We start from the raw sequence: 25,540 nt of genomic DNA, 5'->3' as shown, positions 1-25,540 counted from the left end.
TGAATCACCCTAGCCTTAGTTCTTAAAAGAAACCTACATTTAATAGATGCTTCCTCACAGAGTGGGGTTCCAAGAATTAGGTAATAAATGTTCACAATACACTCTAAGATCATTGCTTAAAAGGTTTTCTCTCTGCCAAGCATTATTAGAAGGATCAAGTTACATCATGATAGGCAAAGACTGTGTTGTACGACTCACACAAATAGGAACGAAAGACTTTCTTAGGAGGATTTGGGAAACCCTTCTAATCTAATAGGCCACATTCCATAAAGTTAAATTGTTAACCTCAGTTTGATGTTTTCTATAAATATTCACTGAGACAAAAGCAAGGGAGAAAATCTAGTGCATATATTACTTTGAAAAACTGAAACCATTGAAGTAATATAGAAACAAGTCCCTGAAACATCTTAAGACTTTAAGACCAAAGTCCTCCCCTTGTTCAGTGTTAACTTTGCTTCAAACCAATGTAAATATGAGATTCTAGGAAAACAAAGCATATTTGAAATTAAGGGGCTACAAATCATAAGGTCCACCATTTTCAGAATTGGTCTTAGTTGAAGCATTAAAACAAGAAAAAGACGTCATTTTGGATGAGATTATGATTTTGAAAAATAAAAGATAAACACAAACGGTCATGTCAAAAAATGTTTAGCATGTCACAATGTCTTAGATACAGCATTTTAGAAAGATGAGCAGTCAATGAATGCTGTTTTTAAAGACAGGAACTGGTATCTTCTTCCTTTATCACTACTGCACCTTTTTCTAACATTGCCTTAGTGCTATTTTTTTTTTCTTAGTGCTATTTTTAAATTCAACTAAATGTCAATGTGAATGTTTATAAACTTAAAAGTGGCACATACACACTCCCAACACTGAGTTTCCTTTTAGCTGAGTCAGCTTCAGGAACAAAGGCAGGAATTTAAATGCTACTTGAAAAAAACAACATGCTAATACTTCCAAAATTTGCTTAAAAGATTCCTTGGCAATTTCCTATCTATTCATTCTTTGGGCTAGAAATGCGAAGTTCCTTGCATAAGGGAGGAATACAAGCTTTGGGGTTAGAGACTCAGCTCCACAATGGTTCTATCCCATGTGAGCTGCATGTGACTACTATTCCTCAATTCACTTATTTGTGAACTGGGAATAACAGTTGGCTAGCAGAATTTGAAGAGTATTATGAGACAGAGGTTAGCAAAATACTTGGGTTTCAATAAAAGACAGTTGTGTGTGTGTGCGTGTATAGTATATATACTACTCAAAACTATGTGAGACCACCATATTTGCCATGACATAAATTATGGTAAAGAGGTAAAAAAGACAGATGAGAATGTGTGATTAAAATAAAATCCTGCAGAGATTATTCCTTGCGACTGAAGAATTTACAGGTTTGATTAATTTAATACATGAAATACTGTATGGGTAATGGGGCAGTGCTTCTGAAGCAGCTGGGAAACACTCGGCCCAGTACAGACACTCACACTCCGGGCGGGCGTAGTAAATCAGGTTACACACAGGTTCCATGGCACATGATCATGTATATATTTTGATTAAAAACTGATACATTCATGGTACAAAAGAATTACAGAGAGAATAAGAGGCTTACCCCCAAATTGATTCTATTCAGAAAAATTTTAATTTCTACATTTAATAAAATTTCAAATGTATGACCACTTTGTCAAAGATATTTAAACTGCTAACATCTCTGAACGTATCCATTAGCTTTTAACATACCAGAAAGATAAAATGATACACAGATACTTATTGGAAATATAAATGATAAAACAAAAAATGCTTTAGATTAGCTTTTGAAAATTTTTATTTTGGCATTTTATTACTTCTAAAAGTGGAGGGCATTATTCTCCAAATCATAAAAGTGATTTGTTATTATACTTTTATGGTCTTGTTGAATCCTTAGGGTCTATAATCATAGGGGTCAGCAATTTTTCTGTATTTTAGGCTTTATGAGACATAAGGTCTCTTTCATAACTATGCAACTCTGCCACTGCAGTGCAAAAGCAGCTATAGACAATATGTAAACAAATGAGTGTAGTTGTGTTCTAATAAGACTTGATTCAGAAACACTGGAATTTGAATGATCATTTTCCGTGTTATGAAATATTCCTTCGATTTTTACAAACATTAGTGTAAAAACTAGTTTTAGTTCACAGGCCTTTCACAAAAACATGTGCCGGCCAGATTTGGTCCATGGGTCATTGTTTGTCAAACCTTATGTTATAGAATAAATTAAAAATAATAAGTTTGACTGGTCTTTATAGGCTAATTCAGTCTCAGAGACAACATCAGGAATTATAGTGCTATGACATCCTTTATTCAGTTCACATAGAAAAGCATGCAGTACTAATGTGAAACAGGACAGTATTAAAGTAAAATGTGCAGTGCACAGGAGCTAAACAAGTCATTAGCATACAAACCATTTTTAAAAACCTATCTAGGCATACCAATATACTTTTTCAGAGCCTAAATTAAAAATTGTGCTTAGCTCACCTATTCTCCCCCCCAACACTCATGAAAAAAATTTTTTTGTCCTCTATAAAAGATATTCCATTAGCCAATTGAAACTTCTTTTTCTTAAGAACAACAGTGCAAGCAAGAATACTACCATGCATGAGTTTTCACAGAGAACATTAACATGCAAACAAAAATCTGATCACTCCAAAAGAGCTTCCCTGGCAGATCCACATAAGTGAATCAAGAACTTGTTGGTGAGTGCTGTTGCACCTGCATATCTGGAACAATGAAGCTACCGTGCTTAGGCTCTTCCAAACCCACTGTTCCATGCCTTCTTTCCAAAGTAAGCTCAATTTTTTTTTTAAATTTTCAATACACACAAAAAAGATGAGCAAATGGAAGTTATCTGACATGAAACAAATATATTCATATAGAAATCTATTCTTTCACACTAGCAAAATGTTTTTTAGAAAAACTGAACAAAACAATATTAAAAATGCAAACATACCTTTAAAAAAGTAAATGAATATGGTCTAAGGCAGTGGTCAGCAAACTGTGGCTCGCGAGCCAAATGCGGCTCTTTAGCCCCTTGAGTGTGTCTCAAAGGCCAGTTTAGGAGTACCCTAATTAAGTTAGTAACAGTGTGCCTACCTATATAGTTTAAGTTTAAAAAATTTGGCTCTCAAAAGAAATTTCAATCGTTGTACTGTTGATAATTGGCTCTGTTGACTAATGAGTTTGCCGACCACTGGTCTAAGGTTAGACTGTTATTTCTCCACAACAGCCCTGAATAATAGTTAGGCCACCACTAGACTTAAATAAAATGGGGCAGGCAAAATAAAATCCATCCTTCTTTAAAGAAACTAAACTGTCTTATGACCAGTGTGTAGAAAACTCAGTTTTATTTAAAAAATACTAGTTCTGAAGACAACGGAGGCTCATTAATAGGCCATTGTATCTAATAGTTAAATCAAGATTCAAAACAAAATACAGATACAAACCGGATACATATAATACTCATTAAAAAGAAACTCTCTGCCTACCTTCTGGTCAAAGATTTCCAAATGAAAATTTTAAAAAATGAATAAACTCTTCAAATTGAACAAAAGTATTCTGGGTACACGCTAATTCACCATTCTCACTTGACATCTGACTAAAGACTATCAATTCAAAATTGTGTAGAACTTTTATGAGGGGGAAAAATGGAACTTTAAAAAGTTATATTCCTCTCAGGATAAAAACATAAACGAGACCTTTCTAACGAGTCAACTTTTAGTTGCTTTTGATGGGCTGGCATTGGAAAGGCTGCCCTGGATCTTTCTTTTCGTTGATTGGTTCACATTTTTATTCCTCTTTTCAGGCACGAAAGTAGACCAGGGAGACTGAAGGTGGTTATGAAGACCATGCATCTCTGAGGACATCTTAAACAATGATGACCCAAACCTTTGATCTTCAAATAGCCTATGTGAACTGCTTAACAAAACACCTTGAGAAAATTCAGTCTGAAACAAACAGCTTGGAGATTTTATTTCATTAGTTCCTGAGTTAGAACTGGGATGGAGTGAAAAATCTTCACTCATTTCTTGGTCAGATGGAGAGAGGAGAAAAAAAGACGAGGATTTCCATTCATTTCCATTTTCTAACTGGTCATTAGTTAAAGAACCTTTGGACAGGGTTGACTTAGTTCCTTCTTCCAACTTATCTGGTTCCTCAAGAAATTCACTGCCTTGAGATGATTTGGATAACCCGTCCAATTCCACTGACTTAAAACCGTTATTACAAGGGCTCTTGCTATTGTCTGACTCAGACATCATTGAATCCAGCTCAGAGATTTTGTCAAGGTAAGCTGCATCCATTGAGGCTTCGCTGGATGTTCTTGTCCGATTGATTTCAAAAGAGCGAATAGAATTCAACCTTTTGGATAAACATGAACCTGATTTCTCGCTCAATTTTGAAGAAATTTCTCCAACAGAACTTGCTATTGTGTTCCCGTCTGAGCTTTCAAAATCCAAGCTTTGGGTATAGCTTGTGGAACAACAATCCCAAAACCCCGTCTTTGGGGAAGTAAAACATTCTGATTTCTTTTCATTTTCACTTCGATCATCTTCTGAAGAATCTTTACTACAAACATTTGGAGAATCACAAAAATCATCAAACACCAGTTTTCTGAGATGGTTTGAGTGCTTTTTGGAACTTCCTGCTTTGATCAAAGAGGTCTCTCTATTTTCTGGAGTACTGAGCTGAAGGCAACTAAGGGATAATGGAGTGCAAGGAGCTGGAAGATCATAGAGTTCATCTTTGTAGGGTGCACAGTCATTTGGCTTATTACCCCATTCTCTTTCCAAATAAGTATTCATACCTGTATCAGTCACATCTAACATGGTTTCCACCTGTTTTTGATAGAGATCTTTGTTCTTAGAACAATTTAGTTCTGTTTTGCTGGTGCTTTCCTGCCGGGCAGAACTGTTAGAAGGCTGTGCCAGATGAGAACTCAAGGTCGATGAGCCAAGCTGTTTCCTGGCACCATCACCTTGATTCTTTGATGGCACGTCCTCCTCGCTGCTCTTGCTGCCTTTGCCATCTGCAGAAAGTGCTCTCTGGCAAACGGAATTCATAGCTTCCTTCTCTTCACTTGAATTTTTTAACTGTGCAATTTGAGATTCTAGTTCCTCTATATACTTATCACTTCGTTCCAGGGCTTTCTTGAGGCGACTGGTTTCACGTTCATATTGTTCTACTTTGGACTGAAGAGCAGCTACTGCAAACCTTCCAAACCTGCAAGGAACGGAAGATAGTTAACCTTACAGTTCAAGTTTTTTTCTTTCCTTTTCAAAGTTTCCGAGTGCTAATTGTCTCAGCCCATTCTAATTTCACATAAGTGATATTTCGGATAACTTAAGAAGAGGAGAAAAACAATGTCAGATGTAATATCTTTAAAAAAAAGGATTTTTCTCACCTATTTAACGATCTGTATATGGTAATAATGGCAAAGATCTAATAGAATACTTTTGTGGTAGCAGACAGGCAGAAACTTGCTGAAGATTTCCCTCCTAAGAGCTAGCTCTTTCAATTCAGCTCATATATGCATGAAGAGTTACCCCCTAAAACAATGGCAAAGTTTGATGATAACATTTGAACAGTGGTACACATCTTTTTAAATGTTTACATTCAATCATTTTCCTATCGTACAGCACTGTTTTATAATATAGTTCTTGTACAATGTCACCTTGTCAAACATAAAATGCCATTGGAAATTCAGAAATTTTAGCAGTCCCAGCAGGGATGGTTTTAAATACTTATTTGGATCCTTTCAATTATAGCCACACTTGATCTGAAGCTTTTAGTTGGGCTTTCTGAACACTGGGCTTTAATTTACTTCAGTTATACTTATTTTTGGCATTTTATAATTATGTAAGACATCAATCTAATTTCCTACAAGTTTGAAATATAAAGTCAGTGCTTGTGTTCCAATATACCATGCATAAAAAATTTTCACATTTTCTGAAAAGGAACATTTTGGAGAGTAAACGAAAAAGAACATGCCAAAAATTCATCCCTTTTACTCAGGATTATCTTGTTTTTAATATTCCCTTAAGAATGGGTATTGGGTTCAGCTCAGAAAACAATTTTTGAGTGCCTAGTATGGGTTGGTGGTAGATCTGGAGCTGGGGTACAAAGATCAACAGACTGTCCCACCTTTAAGGGACATAAAATGTCTACCTTAAATTCCATCTGACCAACAAGGAAAATTCTATCTTTCAGAAAACTGCTTCTATGAGCCAATAAACATAGCCTTACATTCTAACCCCATAAAAATAACTTCTCTCCACAAAGGTTCTTTGCTTAATCATTGCTTTGATTAATTAAATATTAATCCATGAAGAATTCAGAGGTTGTCTCTTTGGAGGAAGGTAAGTTGAGAAGGCAACTTATTAAAATTGTTTTACCTATAGGTTTATCTTTCTATTTCCTTTCCCTAATAATAAAAATAATTACATTAATAAAATGTACTAAGTATTTTTTAAAAACTGTAACAGAGAAGGAACCAACAGTAACTGTACTTCTTAAGAGCCATCACTATATGTTCTATGACTCTCAGTCAACGCTTATCACCTCCTTCTAAATTATAGCTGAATTTACTCTTCAACTTCCCCTCAAAATGAACCTGGCTCTTGTCACAAAGGGAAAAAAGCAGGGGCAAAGATACGAATAGATTCATAAAATCTCAAGGTGAGAAAGGGCCTTAAAAGAGTTGTTGCCCAATACTGATCTACTCACTGCAATTAACTGAACTCTCAGAAAAGAGCATATTCACCTTCAACCTTAAAAAGTAAAGCAAAAACAAAACATAGGTATAACAGAAACAAAAGCAACCATAATAACAAGCCTTCCTGTTTTAAAGACAAAGTTTACTACTATAAGGATCTGATTAAATGAGAGATGGAAGTGTTTCCTTCTTTAAGAAATATATTTTGGTTTGTAAATGTTATATTTGACAGAGTTGTAATTTCTGTAAGAGAATTTTTAAAAGTAGAGAAAGATCTTGAGTTCTTGATTGTAACTTTCCCGGAATAACCAAATAACCTACATATTTTTAAAAGGAAAAAACAGTGTAGCATGTTTATTTAATGCACACAGTAAAAGTGATAGCCTTAAATTTGCTTACATCGATAACATTTTTTTTCTTAAGTGCAATTTTTATAGTAAAGATACCCTAAGATGAAATATATCAAATGCTTTAAAATAAATAAATAAATAAAAGAACATTTCTCAAAATACTAGGTTCTTATTCCAGGCTTTAGCCTAAATTCTCAAATGTAATTCATTGTAAGATGCTATATTTGCTCCTATGTGCTATTTTTTCTTTGTTTTTGAGAGAGAGAGAGAGAGAGAGAGAGAGAGAGAGGACGGGAGAGCTATGAGAAGCATCAACTCGCAGTTGTATCTCTTTAGTTGCTTATTGATTGCTTCTCCTATGAGCCCTGACCGGGGGTGGGGAGTGAGGGGTTCAAACTGAGTCAGTGACACCTTGTGGAGGCCAGCAACCTTAGGTTTCAAGTTGAAGATCCCACATTCAAGCCGGCAAACCTGGACTCAAGCTGGTGACCTCGGGGTTTCAAACCTGGGACCTCAGTATCCCAGGTCAGCGCTCTATCTACCACTAGTCAGGCTCTCCTAGGTGGTTTTTAAAAGAAGCTAAAAGATGGTTCTGAGTGAAGTCCAAATGATAGCCCTAACCATGTTTTTTTGTTACTTTTGAAATAAAGCTGAAATGCCATGAAAAGTAACAACAAAGGCCAGCAATGAAGCACATAGGAGGAGAACAAACAAGCAGAAGTCATTGATGGAGCTGCCTGTTTTCTAAGAGGTCATTGCCTTCAATTCCCCAAGGTTCCATTGCAATACCTGACAAGTCTACAATACTTTGAGCAATCAGACCATTTTGCCATACTAGTAAGGGACCTATGCTGATAGGCAAATGAACAGAAATGCATAATGAAAGCCATGGAAATGATCAATTAATTCATCAATCCATGCAATTTATTTGTTTTCTGTCTCTTCTCCATTAGAGTATAAGCTCCAAGAAAGCAAGGAGTTTAACCATCTTAATTTAATGCTAGCCCCTTAGAACAATTCCTGGTATACAGCAATCTTTCACTAAATATTTCTTTATTTGCCCTACATGCATTATTTTATTTATTTAAAATAAATTTATTGGGGTGACATCGGTTAATAAGATCATATAAGTTGCAAGTGTACATTTCTATGATACACAATCTGTATATTGCATTGTGTACCCACCACCCAAAGACAAATCATCTTCCATCACCATGTATTTGGCCCGCTTTACCCTTTACTGCTCCTTCAGCCCCCTTCCCTCTGGTACCACCAACTGTTGTCTGTGTCTATAAGTTTCAGTTTTATATTCCACATCTGAGTGAAATCATATGGTTTCTAGCTTTTTCTGACTGCCTTATTCTCGATGTCCATCCACATTGTCACAAATCGCTGTACTTAATCTTCTCTTACGGCTCAGTAGTAGTATTCCACTGTATGTCTGTACCACAGCTTCTTTATCCAATCCTCTGTTGAAGGACAGTTTGGTTATCTCCATGTCTTGGCCACTATAAATAACGCTGCAATGAATACAAGGGTGTATAGATCTTTGCAAATAAATGTTTTTGAGTAGACACCCAGAAGAGAGATTGCTGGGTCACACAGTAACTTTATTCTTAATTTTCTGAGGAATTACCATACTGTTTTCCATAGCAGCTATACCAGTTGAATGAATGTTATTTTCTTATTTTAAGATATGTCAATGCCTTAAATCAAGACGGCCTGAACACCAGATAAGCCTAAGGTCCTTGGGCCTCTTTTACGTGTAAGTATTACGAGTCACTATATTACTAAAGTAAATGTTGCATATATTTGACAGGCTTTTTTTCCAATGACACCAAGGAAACAACAGAATATGACACACACAGTCTAGTTTTATTTTGTTTTCCACTACAGCCTTGCCATTCTACAATGCTCCATCCAAAAAAAATCCCTTTCCACTTACACCTTAACAAAAGAATGCAAACAGATGAGCTTTCTGACATAGATATTAGGGATGTTTAGCTTATCCTAGATATCTATATCAAATTTGGCAAAGAGCAATTTACTTGATAATACAGAAATAACAATTAGGAATGCATATATGATGTTAAACTTCCAAGGAAGAAGAAAATGAGGATAAGAGTTCATTTAACTTTGGGTTTAATACTCTCTTATTCACACTAATTCCAGATATTTCCAGAGTATACGTCATTAGATGAATCAATGCTAAGGCAAACCGGAGGGATTTCTAACACCATTTACTATACTTCCTAACACCATTTACTATACTTTTCCTGAGCAAATTTCAAAATGGAGTATTTTCATAAACATTCCATTAGAGAGCAAAAGGCTTTGATTTTCAAAGTAGCAGTGACGGCCAAAGGCTTCATTATGTTAGAAAAAATATCGTAGAGCAGCATGGGAGCTGCAATTGAGATCAGAAGTATGTTCTGCCATAATCCAGGAGAAGCTTCAAGTGTTTTTCATCTTGCAATGGTAACTGATGTGTACATTCTAGTTGAGGGATACCTTGTCCAAAAAGCTACTGAAGTACAAGACTGTTTCTATCTCCACTAAATCTGAGAAAGTCCTATTGGTTTCACCTTTGAGGTATTATTATAACTATTTTAAGATCATTTCCAAAAAATAACTTCCAAGACCACAATTACTTATAAGCCCATCACACAGGAGGACTAGCATATCCTTGAAAAGAGGTCAGAAGAAAGCAAATGTGGTAAAAGAATAAACGCCAGAACCAAGTATCAAAAGAACTAACACCTAGTGTTATGCTGCATTAAACTGGTTGTGTAAACAAGCAACTGACTTTGCCTCTCTCTGTTCCAAAGGCATCCCCAACAAAAGGGATAATGCAGCACATGTAGTGGGTTGCTGAGACCAACAAACTTCCGAAACATCATCTTGAGGAACAAGGGGAACAATGGTGAAATGAGCCCACCTGCCTCCCATGCATTTTTGATTTTATATCTTTTCCTTAGTTGCTAGCTAAAGTAATTGTGAAGCAAAGTGAAAGCAATCTTTGGACCTGGACCAGCTTTTGAGATCTAGCCTGACTGACAGATTTTCAATGTTGACGTCCTTGCTGTACACGGTTTGGATATGCACAAATTTGTTTGCACAGTTTAATTAAATAACACTTGTCACTTAACGAGACTCAAATTAAAGTAAAACTTCACTGCTTGCTTTTCAGTTCACAGAACACTACATAAATAACAGATGTGTATGATGATCAATGACCAATCAGATCACTTCTTTCAAGTCTGAAAGTGACTGATCACTATGATCTGTTATTCAGTTCACACACGGACAGTAAGTAAAACAGATAGCTGTAGTGCCACACGACATTTTACAAAAATAGATAATCAAAAGACAGAGTTAGCCTACAAGGTTGAAGGTGCAGCAAAGAAATGAAAAGCAACTAACGCTAGAAGTAAAATTAGATTCAAATACAAATTGTCATTATTGAAGAATAACTGATTGTGGGAATGTTGAAATTGTCACTATTCGAGAGCCCTTAGACATGCTAAAGAAACTGGGGAGAGGCAAACTTACTGACATAAATGAGAAAAGTGGTTGTGACAAAAAGGATAAAGACATCTAGAGAAAGTGACAGGCTGGCAAAAACTTCACATTAAAGCAATATGGAGATATTTCACGACATTGAAAGCACTATGGATAAAATGTTGGAAGTATAAAAAGTTAGGAGTATGACAGTTCATTACAGCATTAGAGAAGACGCTAGCTTCATATATAAGTCATGTAATAAGACGGCAAAGCCATTATTCAGATTACTCTCCATAAGTTTTTTACAAAGACTTTAATTCTCGATGTTTCTATTTTAAACTGTACTATATAAACATTAGCTTAATAAATAAATACCAGTTTTACTATTTTTCATTTGCATATACACTTATAACTGACAGTAAGAGATATTTTGACAAATTGTTAAAGGTTAAAGAACAATTAGATTTTTTTTCCCATTGATTATTAAGATTGCTTTGCATGGTTTTAACTTAAAATACTATTTTGATGGTCCTATATAACCGTGCAAAGTGACGATTACCAATACTAGTAAATGTGCTGCCAAAGCCAGCACAGGATTACCTATACTCAGGTAATGGCTGGCATGTGAGAAAAACAAGTAAACTTATGCACGTCTCAAATATTTTTATAAAAAATTGCCACACTTACCCTAAGAAAGAATGACCAATTCAGGGTCACTCAAGGATTTTATTGTAGAATTAGTTGCCTTTCTACATAGCTGCAGTTGCCTATCTTCTCATTCCCTGACTTTCCGGGACTTTAGAAAAGTATCTTCTTGATTTTAAACATGGAAGAGAGGTAGAGTTTCAGAGGGAAGAACTTTCCATTGTTTCTTTCCATTTCCTAGAAATTTCCTCCTAAAGCATCATCCACCAGTTAGAGATACCTTAAATTTGCAGACTCCTCTTTTTGATCACACCTAACTTAAGTGATAGCCTGTACAACAAGCTCCTTCGGAACCGGAACTGTGAGAGGAGCGGGAAGAAGTGGGCGAGGCCCCAGTGCAGTGTGGTGCCCTGCCTTGTGTGTAGTGCACGGCGTGGGGGCATATTTTAGGGAAAGAGGATAGAGAAGACCAAGACTGCACCAAACTCAACACTGTGTTTGGTGGCCGGGGCCATTCTCTTTCACCTGCTTCCAGAGTTCTGGTGCGTTACATCTATTCCACCCTTGTGCATGTGTCGGGAGGGCAGGGGGGCAGAGCATATCTTTAAGCCACGAGGGAACTTTAAGAAGCAGTTTATATATTTTTATCCACTGCTTAACTGTATGACTTGCTAGTATTTCTACAAAAAAATTTTCCCTTTTGAAAATTAAGCACTCATTTATGAAAATGCTACATTCCTAGAAAACTTGTTAATCATAAATATACTGTCTATGGCCAATCCTAGTCATGAAGTTAATTCCACAACAACATATTAAATAATAGGAGGCAAACTGAGAGAGAACAGAAAGACATTCTCCCCCCTGAAGAAGCATGACAAAGTTTTTATTCCCTGGACTAAAATGAAATAAGAGAAAAGTGAACTTTTGGGATATAACTTACCAAAACTATGTGTTAAAATAAATCGTTAACAGCAATGTAACAACTACTGACAATGACGATGACAGTAACAATAGCAGCAGCCACAACTTACTGAATGTTTACTTGTGTCAAGCACATTGCGATATGCTTGATATGTCTCTTATTTAACTTAATTACCATATCAACTTTATAAAGTAAAATCTGTTATTACTAATGATGAGAAATGAGAAACCTTAAAAGGCTGTCTCTTGTTCAAGGTTATGCAGAAAGTTAGTAGCAGAAAAAGGATTTGAATTCAAGTCTGTCTGAAAGCAAACACCATGTCTGAAACCATATGAACTGTATGAACATGAGATTTCTTCTTAAGTAGTATCAGTAATATCAACACCTATTTATACTATAAGACAGTTTAAAATGCAAGCCCAGTTTACTGAGCACAAAGTCTGTATAGACAGTTAAAGGACTAGCATTGTTGTAATCTTTATTAATATATACATTTGCTACTAGAAACATGGAGAGAAATTTTTTAAAAAACCTACAAGATGTGGGAAAACAAGATGTGAATATAAAAAGTGGATATTTGTCTAATACCAACTATGTCTTAGATACAAGCTCAAGAATATTTTGAACCTTCCAAATTCATTTTTTAAAGTAGCCTCGCAGGAAACCATAGCCTCGATAGAGCATCCTGGCAAATGCCAACCCAAAAGGGTGTGTCTAGTTTAACCAGAAACATGGAGACGGAATTTAAACCAGAACTGTGAACTGAAAGCACCATCTTTAGTGGACCAAGTATAGAAAGTACATATGATGGTCTGTCTACCTCGTGCACAATCAGCAGCTATCTTCAGTACAAGAAATAATGCTACTTATGTGAAATAAAATAAAAATGTAAATAAAAATTTTAGGGCCTAACGATCACATAGGTACTTGTTTCAGGGTCTAATACTGAGGAATAAAAAAATACAAGCTATCTTTATGTTGTATCTTAGTTTAATCACAAAATATAAAGTGCATCAGTATCTGTAAGAATGAGACAAAGAACTGACACCCTTGAGGACATGCTCCTCTACCTTCCAAAAGTTCTCTTTCAAAACTGAAGGGGGAAGCTTTCAAATGGAGAGCAGATTTTAAAAATAACAGCTCGTACTATTACCACAATTTTAAGGAAAGATTTGTGTGTGTGTTTATTTTATTAAACTAAGTAGGCATCTGTAGTAAAAAATCGTAGTGTCAAAAATTCTTGTTGAGATACCTAGGAATGCTTAACAGAAACAACCACAGTGTTGGGCAGCATAAGTAAATTAAAAGGGACAGATTCCCCTTTTGGTAAGTCTCTAAAAAGGGCTAACGCACATACACACACTCACTGCCTGTGAAGGTGGACTACTCTTTTACTGTAAAATAAATTCCATTCTATTTGATATATATATATTTCATTAGATTCCATGCAAAAATGCCCTATTTTTCTGCCCAAAAAGATTGACCTTAAACTTTACATTGGCATCAGTGGGGATCCTAATCTTTCATGGCATGAGAGGACCTTAACACTCGCTATTTCATATCTTTCTACAGTTCTAAAATAAGAGTAATAAAGGAGATTCACATTTTTCTAAAACACAATATCCTTAACAACAACATAATCTCAATAGTTTAAAGAGTACTATTGTGTGAAAAAAAGCAAACTTTAAAATCTCTGAACCAGTATCTATCTATACATTTTCATTATAGTTAAACCAATCTTTCTCAGCATGAGGAACAATCTGAAACAAAATAAAACAAAAAACTGTGATTCAGCCACCCTGTAATCATTACTGAGATGACATTACTGAGGACGAATGTATGCGGAGGGGCTATGAGAAAGGAAAACAAAAGAAATAGAAGGCATCCTTGTTCTCAAGCAGTTCATATTCTTTCTGACAACCTTATTGCTTAGTCATTAGCGTGCACTGCAGGCTGCTAAAATACCTTATCAATACAATAAAGACAATTGACAGAAAACTGCAGTCACTGTCCACCCCCAATTAGCTGAATACCCAGAGAAGGGCCCCTCAGGCAGCTAAGGGGCCTGAGCACACCTGACTGTCACCATCTGGCCCCAGGGTATCATCACGTTCCCCTGAGAGTCTACAAGTTCCCCTTCCGGGAACACCCAAAGGGCATAGCAAAATCACTCACTGGATCAGGCTGGGGTCAAATACCAGGAATCATGGCATTTTCAGAGTAGAATCATGAGGAACAAAAAAGGCCAGAATAGGTCAAGAAGGGACAATAGCCAAGGCCAGCAAGCCCAGAGATGCTGCTGAAAAAGCCAAAAGCCAGGAGTAGTAAGTGATACAGGAATGTCTTAAAACATAGTTTAGGAAAAGCAGACCCATGAAAGGGAAGGGGCCACAGCTCAGAGACAGCAAGCATGGAGACAGATAAGGGCAGGAAAACCCGGTTCAAGAAAGGAGGCTCAGCCTGACCAGGCAGTGGTGCAGTGGATAGAGCGTCGGACTGAGATGCCGAGGACCCAGGTTCCAGACCCTGAGGTCATCTGCTTGAGTGTGGGCTCATCTGGTTTGAGCAAAGCTCACCAGCTTGGACCCAAGGTCGCTGGCCAGAGCAAGGGGTTACTCGGTCTGCTGTAGCCCCATGGTCAAGGCACATATGAGAGGTCAAGGCACATATGAGAAAGCAATCAATGAACAACTAAGTAAGGTGTTGCAACAATAAACTGATGATTGATGCTTCTCATCTCTCTCTGTTCCTGTCTGTCCTGTCTAACCCTCTCTCTGACTCTGTAAAAAAAAAAAAAGGAAAAAAAGAAAGGAGGCTCAGCTAAGAACCCCTGTCCAGGAACCAGGCAAGCCCTACCATCGCCTCAGGCCTTTCCCTTTCTACCTCCCAATCTTTAGTGCAGTTTAGGAAAATTTAAGGAAATCCCTCTACTCTTTTCATTTGCAGGAAATGCCAGGAACCTGATTTCCTGCCTTCTTAAACCCTTTGTAATTTAAGTTTCAAGAAAGCTCAACATTTTAATTTCTTGGTCAGTTCTCTCCAAGTGGCAATATAGAGGACCCTTTCCTCTGCCAGTCCCCAGATAAGGTGCATGTGTGCGCACAAACAGGTATTTTACATATACACGTATACAGGTCACATTTAAAAAATATGTCTTAACTCCAAGGACATGACAGATTAACTGACTGTTACAGTCACGGAAGTGGTCAGTACACAATGTAATCTTACAATAATTCGATAGGACAACAATGGGAAGAACAAGAGGAAGAGTTTTCTCTGTCTACAGAAATCACGGAGGGCCTCACAGATAAAGTAAAAAGTGGGCTAGATCTTAAAAAATGGAAAGGAATTAACCAGGCAGAATAAAAAAGAGAGGCTGGGGCATAAGCAAATGTACAAAGACATGTCACAACCTGGCAATTCTGCGCCCAGTGAGAGACTGAGCGTGGCCAAAGCAGAGTGCAAGAGGGGAGACTGAGAGGAGACGAGAAGGCTAAGCTGTGGCCCTCACATACTCTACTAAGAAATCTGGATTTAATTTGCAGGCAATGGGGAATCACCAAGGTTATTGAGCAGGGGAGTGAGATGATAAAATTTATATTCTAGAATGTAGGCAACAATAAAGCAGAAGCTCAAAGGTTATATGAGTAGGATAGAAGAGCAAGCGGTTGGAAGATTGTTAAAATAGACTAAGCAAGACATGTGGATCTAGAGCAGTGGGAGTGAGAAGAAGATAGATTACAAAGGCATTTCAGGCAGGACAGACAGAAAATACTGAACAATGAGGTGAGGGATGAGGAGAGAGGTGGAGAAGCAGAGGAAGACTGGAGTTTTTATCTTAGGCAATCAGATGCGTAGTAAAGTCATTAAAGAGAACAGGAACAAAGCAAAAGGATAAACAATCTTGGTGGGACGGATAATGGATACAATTATTTACACACACAAGTCTACCAGTTCTTTGTACCAAAGATACATTGTGCCAAAGATACAAAATTAACTCCTTTAATCTTCATAATACTGCATTATCCATATTTTACATGAAGAAAATGATGGCTCCAAGAGGTTAAGGATTTATTGAGTGTTATTTATTTAATTATTCAACAAATATTTAACAGGTGCCTTTCGATGATGGAATTTTCCAAGTGAAGGAGACAGCAGCTAGGTCCATACCCTTGTGAAGTTAAAGTTAGAATAGAGAAGGCAGACAACAAACAGGTCAAGCAGTTAAAAGAACAAGATAATTCAGACAGCGAGAAGGGTGAAGAAGACAGTAATACTATAGCACTGGCTGAGCATTAATCATGGGTTCTAAGTGCATTTCAAGTTTTAATTCATTCCATCCTCACTACAACTAGGTAGGTACTACCGTCTCCATTTCACAGATAAAAGATAAAAACTGAAATACATCAAGGTTAAATATCTTCCCCCAAGTCACAGAGCTGGTAAGTAAACAAAACAAGTCAGTCGGAGGGAGCCTGGCTCCAGAGCTCATAATCACACACCATGCTGCTTCCCCACACCATGATGTTATTACCACGTATCACACAAGACCGAAGAAGGGAGGAGAAGGTGCTGAAGCAGAGGCCTGTGTTTGACTGAATGAGCTGAAAAGGCCTCTCTGAATCTGATAGTGAAGGACAGAGACACATAAAGATCTGGAAGCAGAACACTGGAAGCAGAGGGAAAAGTCAGCATGTTTTAGAAACAGAGGAAGGCCATTATGGCTGGAGCAAGATGTGCTGAGGAAATGAGAGTAAGATGAAGTGAAACAGGTTAAATGTAGCCTAGCTTTAGAGAATCTGAATTTTATTTTAGGAAAACACTAGACGATTTTAGGCAGGAGATTTAAGTAATTTGATTTCTACTTTATAAAAAGACAATTTGAGTATGGTGAAAATGAATGGGGCAGGGGAAGAAGGGCAGAGTGAAAGCCCGGGAACGAGAATCCGGGCAGCAACTACAGCATGGATGCACTGGACCAAGGATGAGGACGGGGACAGCATGAGATTCAGATGCTACTAAGAACAGTGAGCATTTTAAAATTTGTTTATTTCTGGAACTTGCCATTTAATGTTTTTGGGACTGCTGTTGACTGCTGGGGTAACAAACTGTGGAAAGTGAAAACAAAGCCATGGATAAGAGGGGACTACCAAAAAGTGATTTGCCACTTAACAACAAGGATACGTTCAGAGAAATGCATCGTTACCCAGTTTTCCCTTGTGCGAACATCATAGAGTATACTACACAAACCTGGATGGTGCAGCCCACTTCTGTAATTGTATCTGCTATACTTTTATACAGCTGACAGCACAGTAGGCTTGTTTACATCAGCATCAGCGCGCGTGTGCGCGCACACACACCTACAGTAATAACACTACAATGTTAAAATAGCTACAACATCATTAGGCGATAGAATTTTTCAGCTCCATTATAATTTTATGGACTATTGTACATGTGGTTCACATGACTGAAATACTATGTAGCACATGACTGTATTTTATCTCTTTGCTCTAAATTTAAGATATAGGATTTCAGGTGAAGGTATAAAGTAGATAAATGGAAACAATCCAGTTTACGAGAAAAGGCAAGACTTAAATTTTCTTTTGTAATCTCATACACAGGTAGATATTATTAAAGCCATGGAGATAGATGAGATGATGCAAGGAACACAAATACAGCAAAAAGGGGAGAAAACACAGATTGTAATCTATGACGCCTATGCTTTCCTCTTTAGAGCACTTCTCTTCATGTACTAATAACAGGACAGACTGCTCACTGTCCAGAGAGTACCTGGAGCTTTTACCTTCTCTAAGAAGGAGCTGGGGCATGGGTGAAGAAGGCTGGTTCATAGTGACAGTCTTGGGGCTGCCGTGCAATAAAAGAGCTGCTGCATTCAAGGACTGATTATTAAACCCACAGATGGCCTGACCAGGTGGTGGTGCAGTGGATAGAGTGTCAGACTAGGATGCAGAAGACCTAGGTTCGAAACCCTGAGGTTGCCAGCTGGAGCACAGACTCATCTGGCTAGAGCACAGTCTCACCAGCTTGAGAGCGGGGTTGCTGGCTTGAGTGTAGGATCACAGACATGACCCCATGGTCGCTGGCTTGAGCCAAAGGATTGCTGGCTTGAAGCCCAAGGTCACTGGCTTGAGCAAGAGGTCACTCACTCTGCTGTAGCACCCCACCCCTACTGTCAAGGCACATATGGGAAAGCAATCAATGAAAAACTAAGGTGCCACAATGAAGAATTGATGCTTCTCATCTCTCTCCTTCCTGTCTCTGTCCCTGTCCCTCTCTCTGCCTCTTTCACAAAAAAAAAAAGAAAAAAAAAAAAGAAAAGGAAACCCACAGATGTCACTAAAGACACAATAATAAGAACACATAACATTCCTGAACCTGTATTTATGGAAAGTAAGCCATTAATCCAATTATGACCAAGTTTGATACAAATGATGTGAAGTTTTATACATGGAGCTCTTACCCTACGCTATTACGGTGAGTTAAGAGTTGGGTGCAATAGCTGCTCAGCCGAAGCCTCCTAATAGCTGGCTACATAGCACAAATCCTGCTTAGCAGGCCTATGGCCAAACGAATGGCACAAGAACACAAAGAACTTGGAGAGAGGGCATGGAACTTTCAAATGCTTTATAAGTCAATTCTTCATACCTCTTTAAGCTAAAAAAAAAATCACTAAGGAACTCCTAACGCTATCAAGAACAAATATATCTACATTTCCTGGCACAGTGTAGGAATAGTAATTGAAGCCAAGGGAATTTAGGAATCCAGAAATGCAATACTTTCGGTCTTCCTTTCAGCTTCTCATCATTCTTGTTGTTTCTTACCATGTGGAGTGTGACACTCTCGGTATTCCCCACGAAATTGGAGACTGAGAACAGGCCTTCCAGCTTAGAGCAAAGAGTAGTGGATGTAGTGGAGTCATGCTAACCAGTTATTTACTAGGGTGATGACGGCCACAGTGGAGAGATGTATAAATTACATAAAGGACTTCTGCTCTGATGAGCTCAGAAGAAAGCCACCATCTTTTCTTGAGCATACTTTTGGCTGCTACTGGGGAGAAGGGATTAGAGCTGAAGGAACCGCACAGTACTCCTATCACCTCAAACTGTTTTCTCTTGCCCAGAATGTTCTTCGCTGCCCTAACTGAAGTCTCCATCCTCAAAGCTGGGCTCAAGTCCTGCTTCTTTGAAGAAGATGCTCATTACTAAAACCTACCTGCCACTCTGTAAATGCTTGTTGTTTCTCCTATTTGGTTTAGTATCTACTTAGTGTTTAATTTTTTCATACATTTTTGTCTTTGCCTTCATTAGACTATGAACTTCCTGGAGGCAAGGACCATGTTTTTTTGGTTTTAATTTTTTATTATAAAAGTGTTCAAGCATCCATAAAAGTACAGAAAACTATGTAAGAAATGCCTACCCCTGGCTGGTTGGCTCAGCGGTAGAGTGTCTGCCCAGTGTGTGGAAGTCCTGGGTTAGATTCCTGGTAAGGGAACACAGGAGAAGCAACCATCTGCTTCTCCACACCTCCCTCTTCTCTCTTTATCTCTTTCCCTCCTCCTCCTGCAGCCATGGCTCAATACAGTAAGTTGGCCCCGGGCACTGAGGATGGCTCCATGGCCTTTCTTCAGGTGCTAAGATAGCTTGGTTGCTTAACAATGGAGCAGCAGCCCCCAGATGAGCAGAGCACTGCCCATAGGGGGCTTGTCAGGTGGATCCTGGTAGGGGCACATGCCAGGAGACTGTCTGTCTGCCTCCCCGCTTCTCACTTAATAAAAAAAAAATGCCTGAATACTCATCACCCACTTTGAACAATTATCAAGATTTTGCCTCATTTCATATACACACACACGTGCATGCCTTTTTTGTTAAAATGTTCAGTAGTACATATTTTAGTATGCATTTCTTAAAAAATAGACATTTTCTTAAGTAACCACAATACTTACACAAAATTAACAATAATTCCTTGGTATCATCTAATATCTAGTTCATATTCAGATTTTCCTAATTACCTCAATGTCTTTGACATTTTATTATATTATTATTTTTTTTAGTGAGAAGGAAGTGAGACAGAGACAGACAGGAGGGAGAAAGATGAGAAGCATCAACTCATATTTGCGGTACTTTAGTTGTTCATTAATTTCTTTCTCATATGTGCCTTGACTGGGGTGTTCCAGCTGAGCCAGTTACCAGTTGCTCAAGCTAGCAACCTTGGGCTCAAGCCAGAGAACATGGAGTCATATATATGGTCCCATGTTCAAGCTGGATGAGCCCCTGCTCAAGCCTGTGACCTTGGGTTGTCAAACCTGGGTCCTCAGTGTCCCAGGTTAACACTCTATCCACTGCGCCACTGCCTAGTCATGCTATTTTGTTAATCAATATCCAAACAAGATCAGTATATGGTCGACCCTTGAACAACACAAGGGTAGGGGTGCTGATCCCCAATGCAGTTTAAAATCTGCAGATGCTCAAATTCCTTATATAACTTCTGACTCTCCCAAAACTTAACTGTAGCCATCCTTGCAATCTCAGGGAATTGGCTCTTTATATAAAATGGTATAGAACAAAGCATACACTCAGCCCTCCTCCCCCACCAATTCCCAACTGTGGATCGAAAATGCTGTCTTGATTTGTTGTTGGCTGAATACACTGATGCGAAACCCTAGGTATCTGGAGGGCCAACTGTATGTTTATTGAAAAAACAAATCTATATATAAGTGGATCCATTCGGTTCAAGCCCAAGTTGTTCAAGGGTAAACTGTCCTACATTTGGGTATTATGTCTCTTAATTCTCTTTTATGTAAAGCAGGCCTCCTCCCTGTCCCAACCCCCCTCATTTTTCCAATGATTTAATGAAGAAATCAAGTCATTTTTCCTATTGAGCATACCACATTCTGGATTTGTCTGTCTTGTTCCTTATAATCCTAGGGACTGTATTTTTCATTCATTTACTCAACAAATATATATATATATTAGGAGCAGAATACAAGCCAGAACTTTATAAAATGCAATGGCTACAACAATGAACACTACTAGAGTCATAAAACAAATAATTACACAAAACTGTAATTATTAACAATTGTGATATGTGCTAGGGAAGGGAAAGTACAAGGCAGTAAGATAAATTATAGCAAGTAAGCCTCAATTGCTGTTTTGTATACTTCAAAGCACTTTGTATAGTGTTAAGCAAACATTCAGTATTTCTGGGTTGGCTGGGGCATGAGTTTTCTTTAGATATCAGCCTTGTAAATTAAAAGACATAGCACCACTTCTTCAGTTCTAAACATCAAGTCTGATTCTCTTATGCGTCTGTGTTAAAGAAAACTGAAAGGGCAGGCCCTGGCCAGCTGGCTAAGTGGACAGAGTGTCGACCTGGTGTGTGGGTGTTCTGGGTTGGATCCCTAGTCAGGGTACACAGGAGAAGTGACCATCTGCTTCTCCTTCCCTCTCTCTCTCTCTTCCACTCTTGTAGCCAGTGGCTTGGTTGGTTCTAGCATCAGCCTCAGGAGCTGAGGATAGCTCAGCTGATATGAGCAAATGCTCCAGACAGGGATTGCTAGGTGGATCCTGGTCGGGGAGCATGCGGGAATCTGTCTATCTCGAAAACTGAAAAGGCAAATAGATGGTTTCCCCTTGGTGAAATAAATTATTTCAGAAAAGAAAAAACTTAAGAACTGTCTACAAAAAATCAAGAAAATGATCAAATTTCCTGACCATCAGTTTGGATATCAGTACAATAAGTTTTTGACAAAGAACCGAATGGTTATTATTGAAACCTAGAAGAACATGCTTAGTAGGATATCTGCCACACTGCTCAACAAAGCTTGTTAATGCTGAGGCAGGAAAAGTATCCAGGTATATTGTAAGTTTGGACAGAATAAGGGTAAAAGATAGAATAGAAAAACAGTAACAGAGGAGATAAATGATAACCCAGCTCCTCATTTTAAAAGATTATAAAATTTAAGTAAATTATAAAATGTTACTTTTATCATACTGTCTACTTAACACCAACCAGATGTTAGTCTAGTTTTAGGAAAATAACATGATTTTTTTCAGTATCTTGAAAAGAAATATATTCTAGTATGGAGTAAATTGTGTTCTCCACTCCCATCCTGCCAAATTCCTTTGTGGAAGCCCTAACGTCCAATGTGACCATGTTTAGAGACAGGGTCTCTAGGATGTAATTAAGTTAAATGAGAGGTCATAAGGATGAAGCCCATATCCAATAGGATTGTTACCCTAATCAGAAGAGGAAGAGGTACCAGGTCTCTCTCTCTCTCTTTCTGACACATAAAAACACAGTGAGAAGGTGACTGGCTGTCTATAGACCAAAAAGAGTCCTTGACAGAAACTGAAACTGCCGAACCTTGATTTGGGACTTGTAGCCCCAGAACTGTGGGAGAACATCCTACGTTTTAGCCACCCCACCTGTAGTATTTTGTTATGGCAGCCCAAGCTGACAGATATGCCTTCCTAGTTGTTCTCCTCTCTAATCTAAATTTTAAAGCTCTCCTGAATGGCTTATAGACTATATCTGCATAACTTGAAGGATATGTCAGAAACTAAGGCCATGTGTAGAAAAAACATTCCCTGACATCTAGGCAAGTAGACAAGAGAAAATATTTGGTCAAGGCGCTTTCTAATCAAGGGAATAGAATAGATGATTTTAATTTGCTTGCATGTACTTTTAAACTCGTGAATTTTCATATTGTTTTCTTTTTTTTTTTTTTTTTAAATGAATTTTTATTAATGGTAATGGGATGACATTAATAAATCAGGGTACATATATTCAAAGAAAACATGTCTAGGTTATTTTGTCATTAGATTATGTTGCATACCCCTCTCCCAAAGTCAGATTGTCCTTCACCATCCTCTATCTAGTTCTCTGTGCCCATATTGTTTTCAATACAATATTAGGTGAACCAGACCTGGGTATTTTTGGCCGTGTCCAGCTTCTCTCTGAATCCCACTAGAGTCTGGTGATGCAGAGTAAACAAGGCTATAAGGCTATACCTCAAATGCAATGCATTTAATACCTCAATGCACTGCAAACTGATCTGGAAGAGGAGTCAGTTCAAATTGTTTTTTAAGTAAAACTGTCCCCTTACACCAAAGGGAAGAAATGGAAGTTAAAGACAGCAAATCCTAAGTTACATGGGATTCAGAAGTGTGGCTGCTTGATAGAGTCCAGGCTTCTTCAGGTGAGTCTTCAGTTACTTATCAGACTGGAGCCATGGATATTTAAAAACACACATCCTGGTGGCTAGCATTAAATCTGAAATCTGGTGGGCAACCTTTCAAGAAATAAAAGCTACAAACAAAATGGCCTTAGTTCCATTCAGCATGCTGTGGGAAATGGCTAATGGACAGGCATTACTATGACTGGCAAGGCGAGCTGCCAATAATGAGAGGAGCAGAGATTCAAAACCACCACATAACAGCAACATTTCCTAAGCTTATTTCACTCATTTGTCAAAGTAGGACATTATCTGAAGTGAAAGCAAAATGAGGTTGCAGAGCACAGGGGAAGGAACTATTTAAAAGGAAAGCAGTTTCTTTCTCTGTTGGTTATCTCTGTTTTGAGCAATTATGGTTTACTTCTACCATTTCCTGATACTACATTTTGTTTTACTGAAGGCAACACTTTCTCCTTTTCAAATGCCAAGCAGAAAGCTATTGCTAGTAGAAAATATTTTTATTCTGCTTTGTCTTTTTCCACTAGGAAGAAAGGAGATCTAGTGGTTGGACGGGAAGAAAGTGTAGAGTTCCGATACACCACCCCTCAGAGAGGGATGAAAGCCATATTCTCGTTTCATTTGTCTTTTTTCCTAGAAGAAAACCCTCAAGCACTGTATCCCCCACCTTTTCTCCATCTTCAACTCTTAAGTCTCAACTGTTTTCACATTTTAAACAGACAACTAACTGTGACTCAACACTTGCAATCTTGGACATCTTGGACAGGAATGAAAACTATCCCATCATAAAGAAAGAGTGCCATCATTAATAGTTCAAATGAGCCCCCACACCCAGAGATTAGTGCCTTCAGTTCTTTCCAACAGGCTTTTTAGTGCAGTGGGTAGTGTAAAAATATAACGGGGCTGGCTACAGGGTTCAAATCCTATTGACACAGCACACTAGCTGCATGGATTCAGATAAATTAATTTAATCCTTTGGTGCCTCTGTTTCCTTATCCGTAAATGGGCAGCAATATTATTGCTGAATGTTCTAAACATGGTAACATTATACCATATGCAATTATTTGCAAAACCAATACTAAGAGTTAATTCTTGAACTATAAGATTGTACATCATAGGCTGCCACTGGCAAAGAGAAAGCACTATATGAATGTTAACTATTAAGAAGATTATTTCAAAAAACCTCTAAAGGGCACTGTGTTCGTCTCCTACTCTGTTAGTACTATTAAATAGTTATATATGAAACCAAGTGAAAGTTCATGGATTTTAGGTTATGAAACAATTCTCTTGCTCATCAGATGAGAAAAAAGAATAAAAATGAAATCCTTTCTTCAAAATTAGCCTTAACTAAGACCAAAATTTTATAAATAACATAACTATATACTTGATTTTTAGAGGTAAGACATTCTACTTAAACCTATAGGCTTCAATGAAAAGTCAAATGAAAAACATATGACAATAACAGCTTTTTCTAAAACATTTACATAATCCAAAACATTGCTCTGTGAACAAAATACATACTTCTGGGGTGATCTGTTATCAACTTCAGCCTTCAGTCGTAAATTCTCCCTCACCAGGCCACCATTTTCCAATTTCAGTTTTTTATTTGCCTTGAAAAGAGTTAAAAATAATTAAGCACAAGCTAAAATAAAAGTGCCTTGTACAATTTATAGCATGAGCCATCAGTATTTTTTAGTGATAATATCAGAAAACTGAATGCTGGAACGTGGCCTTCAAAAACAAAATCACCACTGGGAATGACTTATGAAATTGTGAATACAACCAAACATTTTAAATCCATATTCCCCAAGCACTCTGCAACTCTCCTATCCAGGGAAATAAACAGAGCTGTGTTAGTTAGTCATTAAGGGACTATACTAATAGCATTTTTTTTTCCTTTTTCACATAACTGAATATTCTAAACATGGTAACATTATGCCATATGCAATTATTTGCAAAACCAATACTAAGAGTTAATTCTTGAACTATAAGATTGATTCTTGATTGCTACTTAAAAATAGTTTTTAGTGATAATAAATCTAATGTGATTAAACTGCTTGCTTGCTTTCTTCAAAAAGGCTTTCCCAAATACCCTCGCTCACAACTTTTGAGACTCTCAAAATTGATTTAATATTTTCTAATAAATTCTGTGGATTCTCTTTTACTTAAAA

The 25,540-nt window shown here is 37.7% G+C and overlaps 1 protein-coding gene across 2 annotated transcripts in view; it reads right to left on the bottom strand.

Moving 5' to 3' along the window:
• Positions 1–1,527: 1,527 nt before the first annotated feature.
• OBI1 (ORC ubiquitin ligase 1) overlaps positions 1,528–25,540 on the bottom strand; it is a 42,553-nt gene continuing 18,540 nt past the window's right edge. For both annotated transcript variants that reach the window (XM_066380711.1, XM_066380712.1), the window contains 2 exons: positions 24,891–24,979; positions 1,528–5,244 (listed from right to left, as the gene is read on the bottom strand). In XM_066380711.1, the coding sequence (XP_066236808.1) occupies positions 3,735–5,244; positions 24,891–24,979 (1,599 nt within the window). In that variant the 3' untranslated portion in view covers positions 1,528–3,734. The remainder of the gene's footprint in view (positions 5,245–24,890; positions 24,980–25,540) is intronic.

The sequence above is a fragment of the Saccopteryx leptura genome, chromosome 4 (genome assembly GCF_036850995.1).
Source record: "Saccopteryx leptura isolate mSacLep1 chromosome 4, mSacLep1_pri_phased_curated, whole genome shotgun sequence".
NCBI classification, from domain to species: Eukaryota; Metazoa; Chordata; class Mammalia; order Chiroptera; family Emballonuridae; genus Saccopteryx; species Saccopteryx leptura.
The sequence above is the reverse complement of the archived record's forward strand: the minus strand, read 5'-3'. Positions and strand labels throughout refer to the sequence as shown.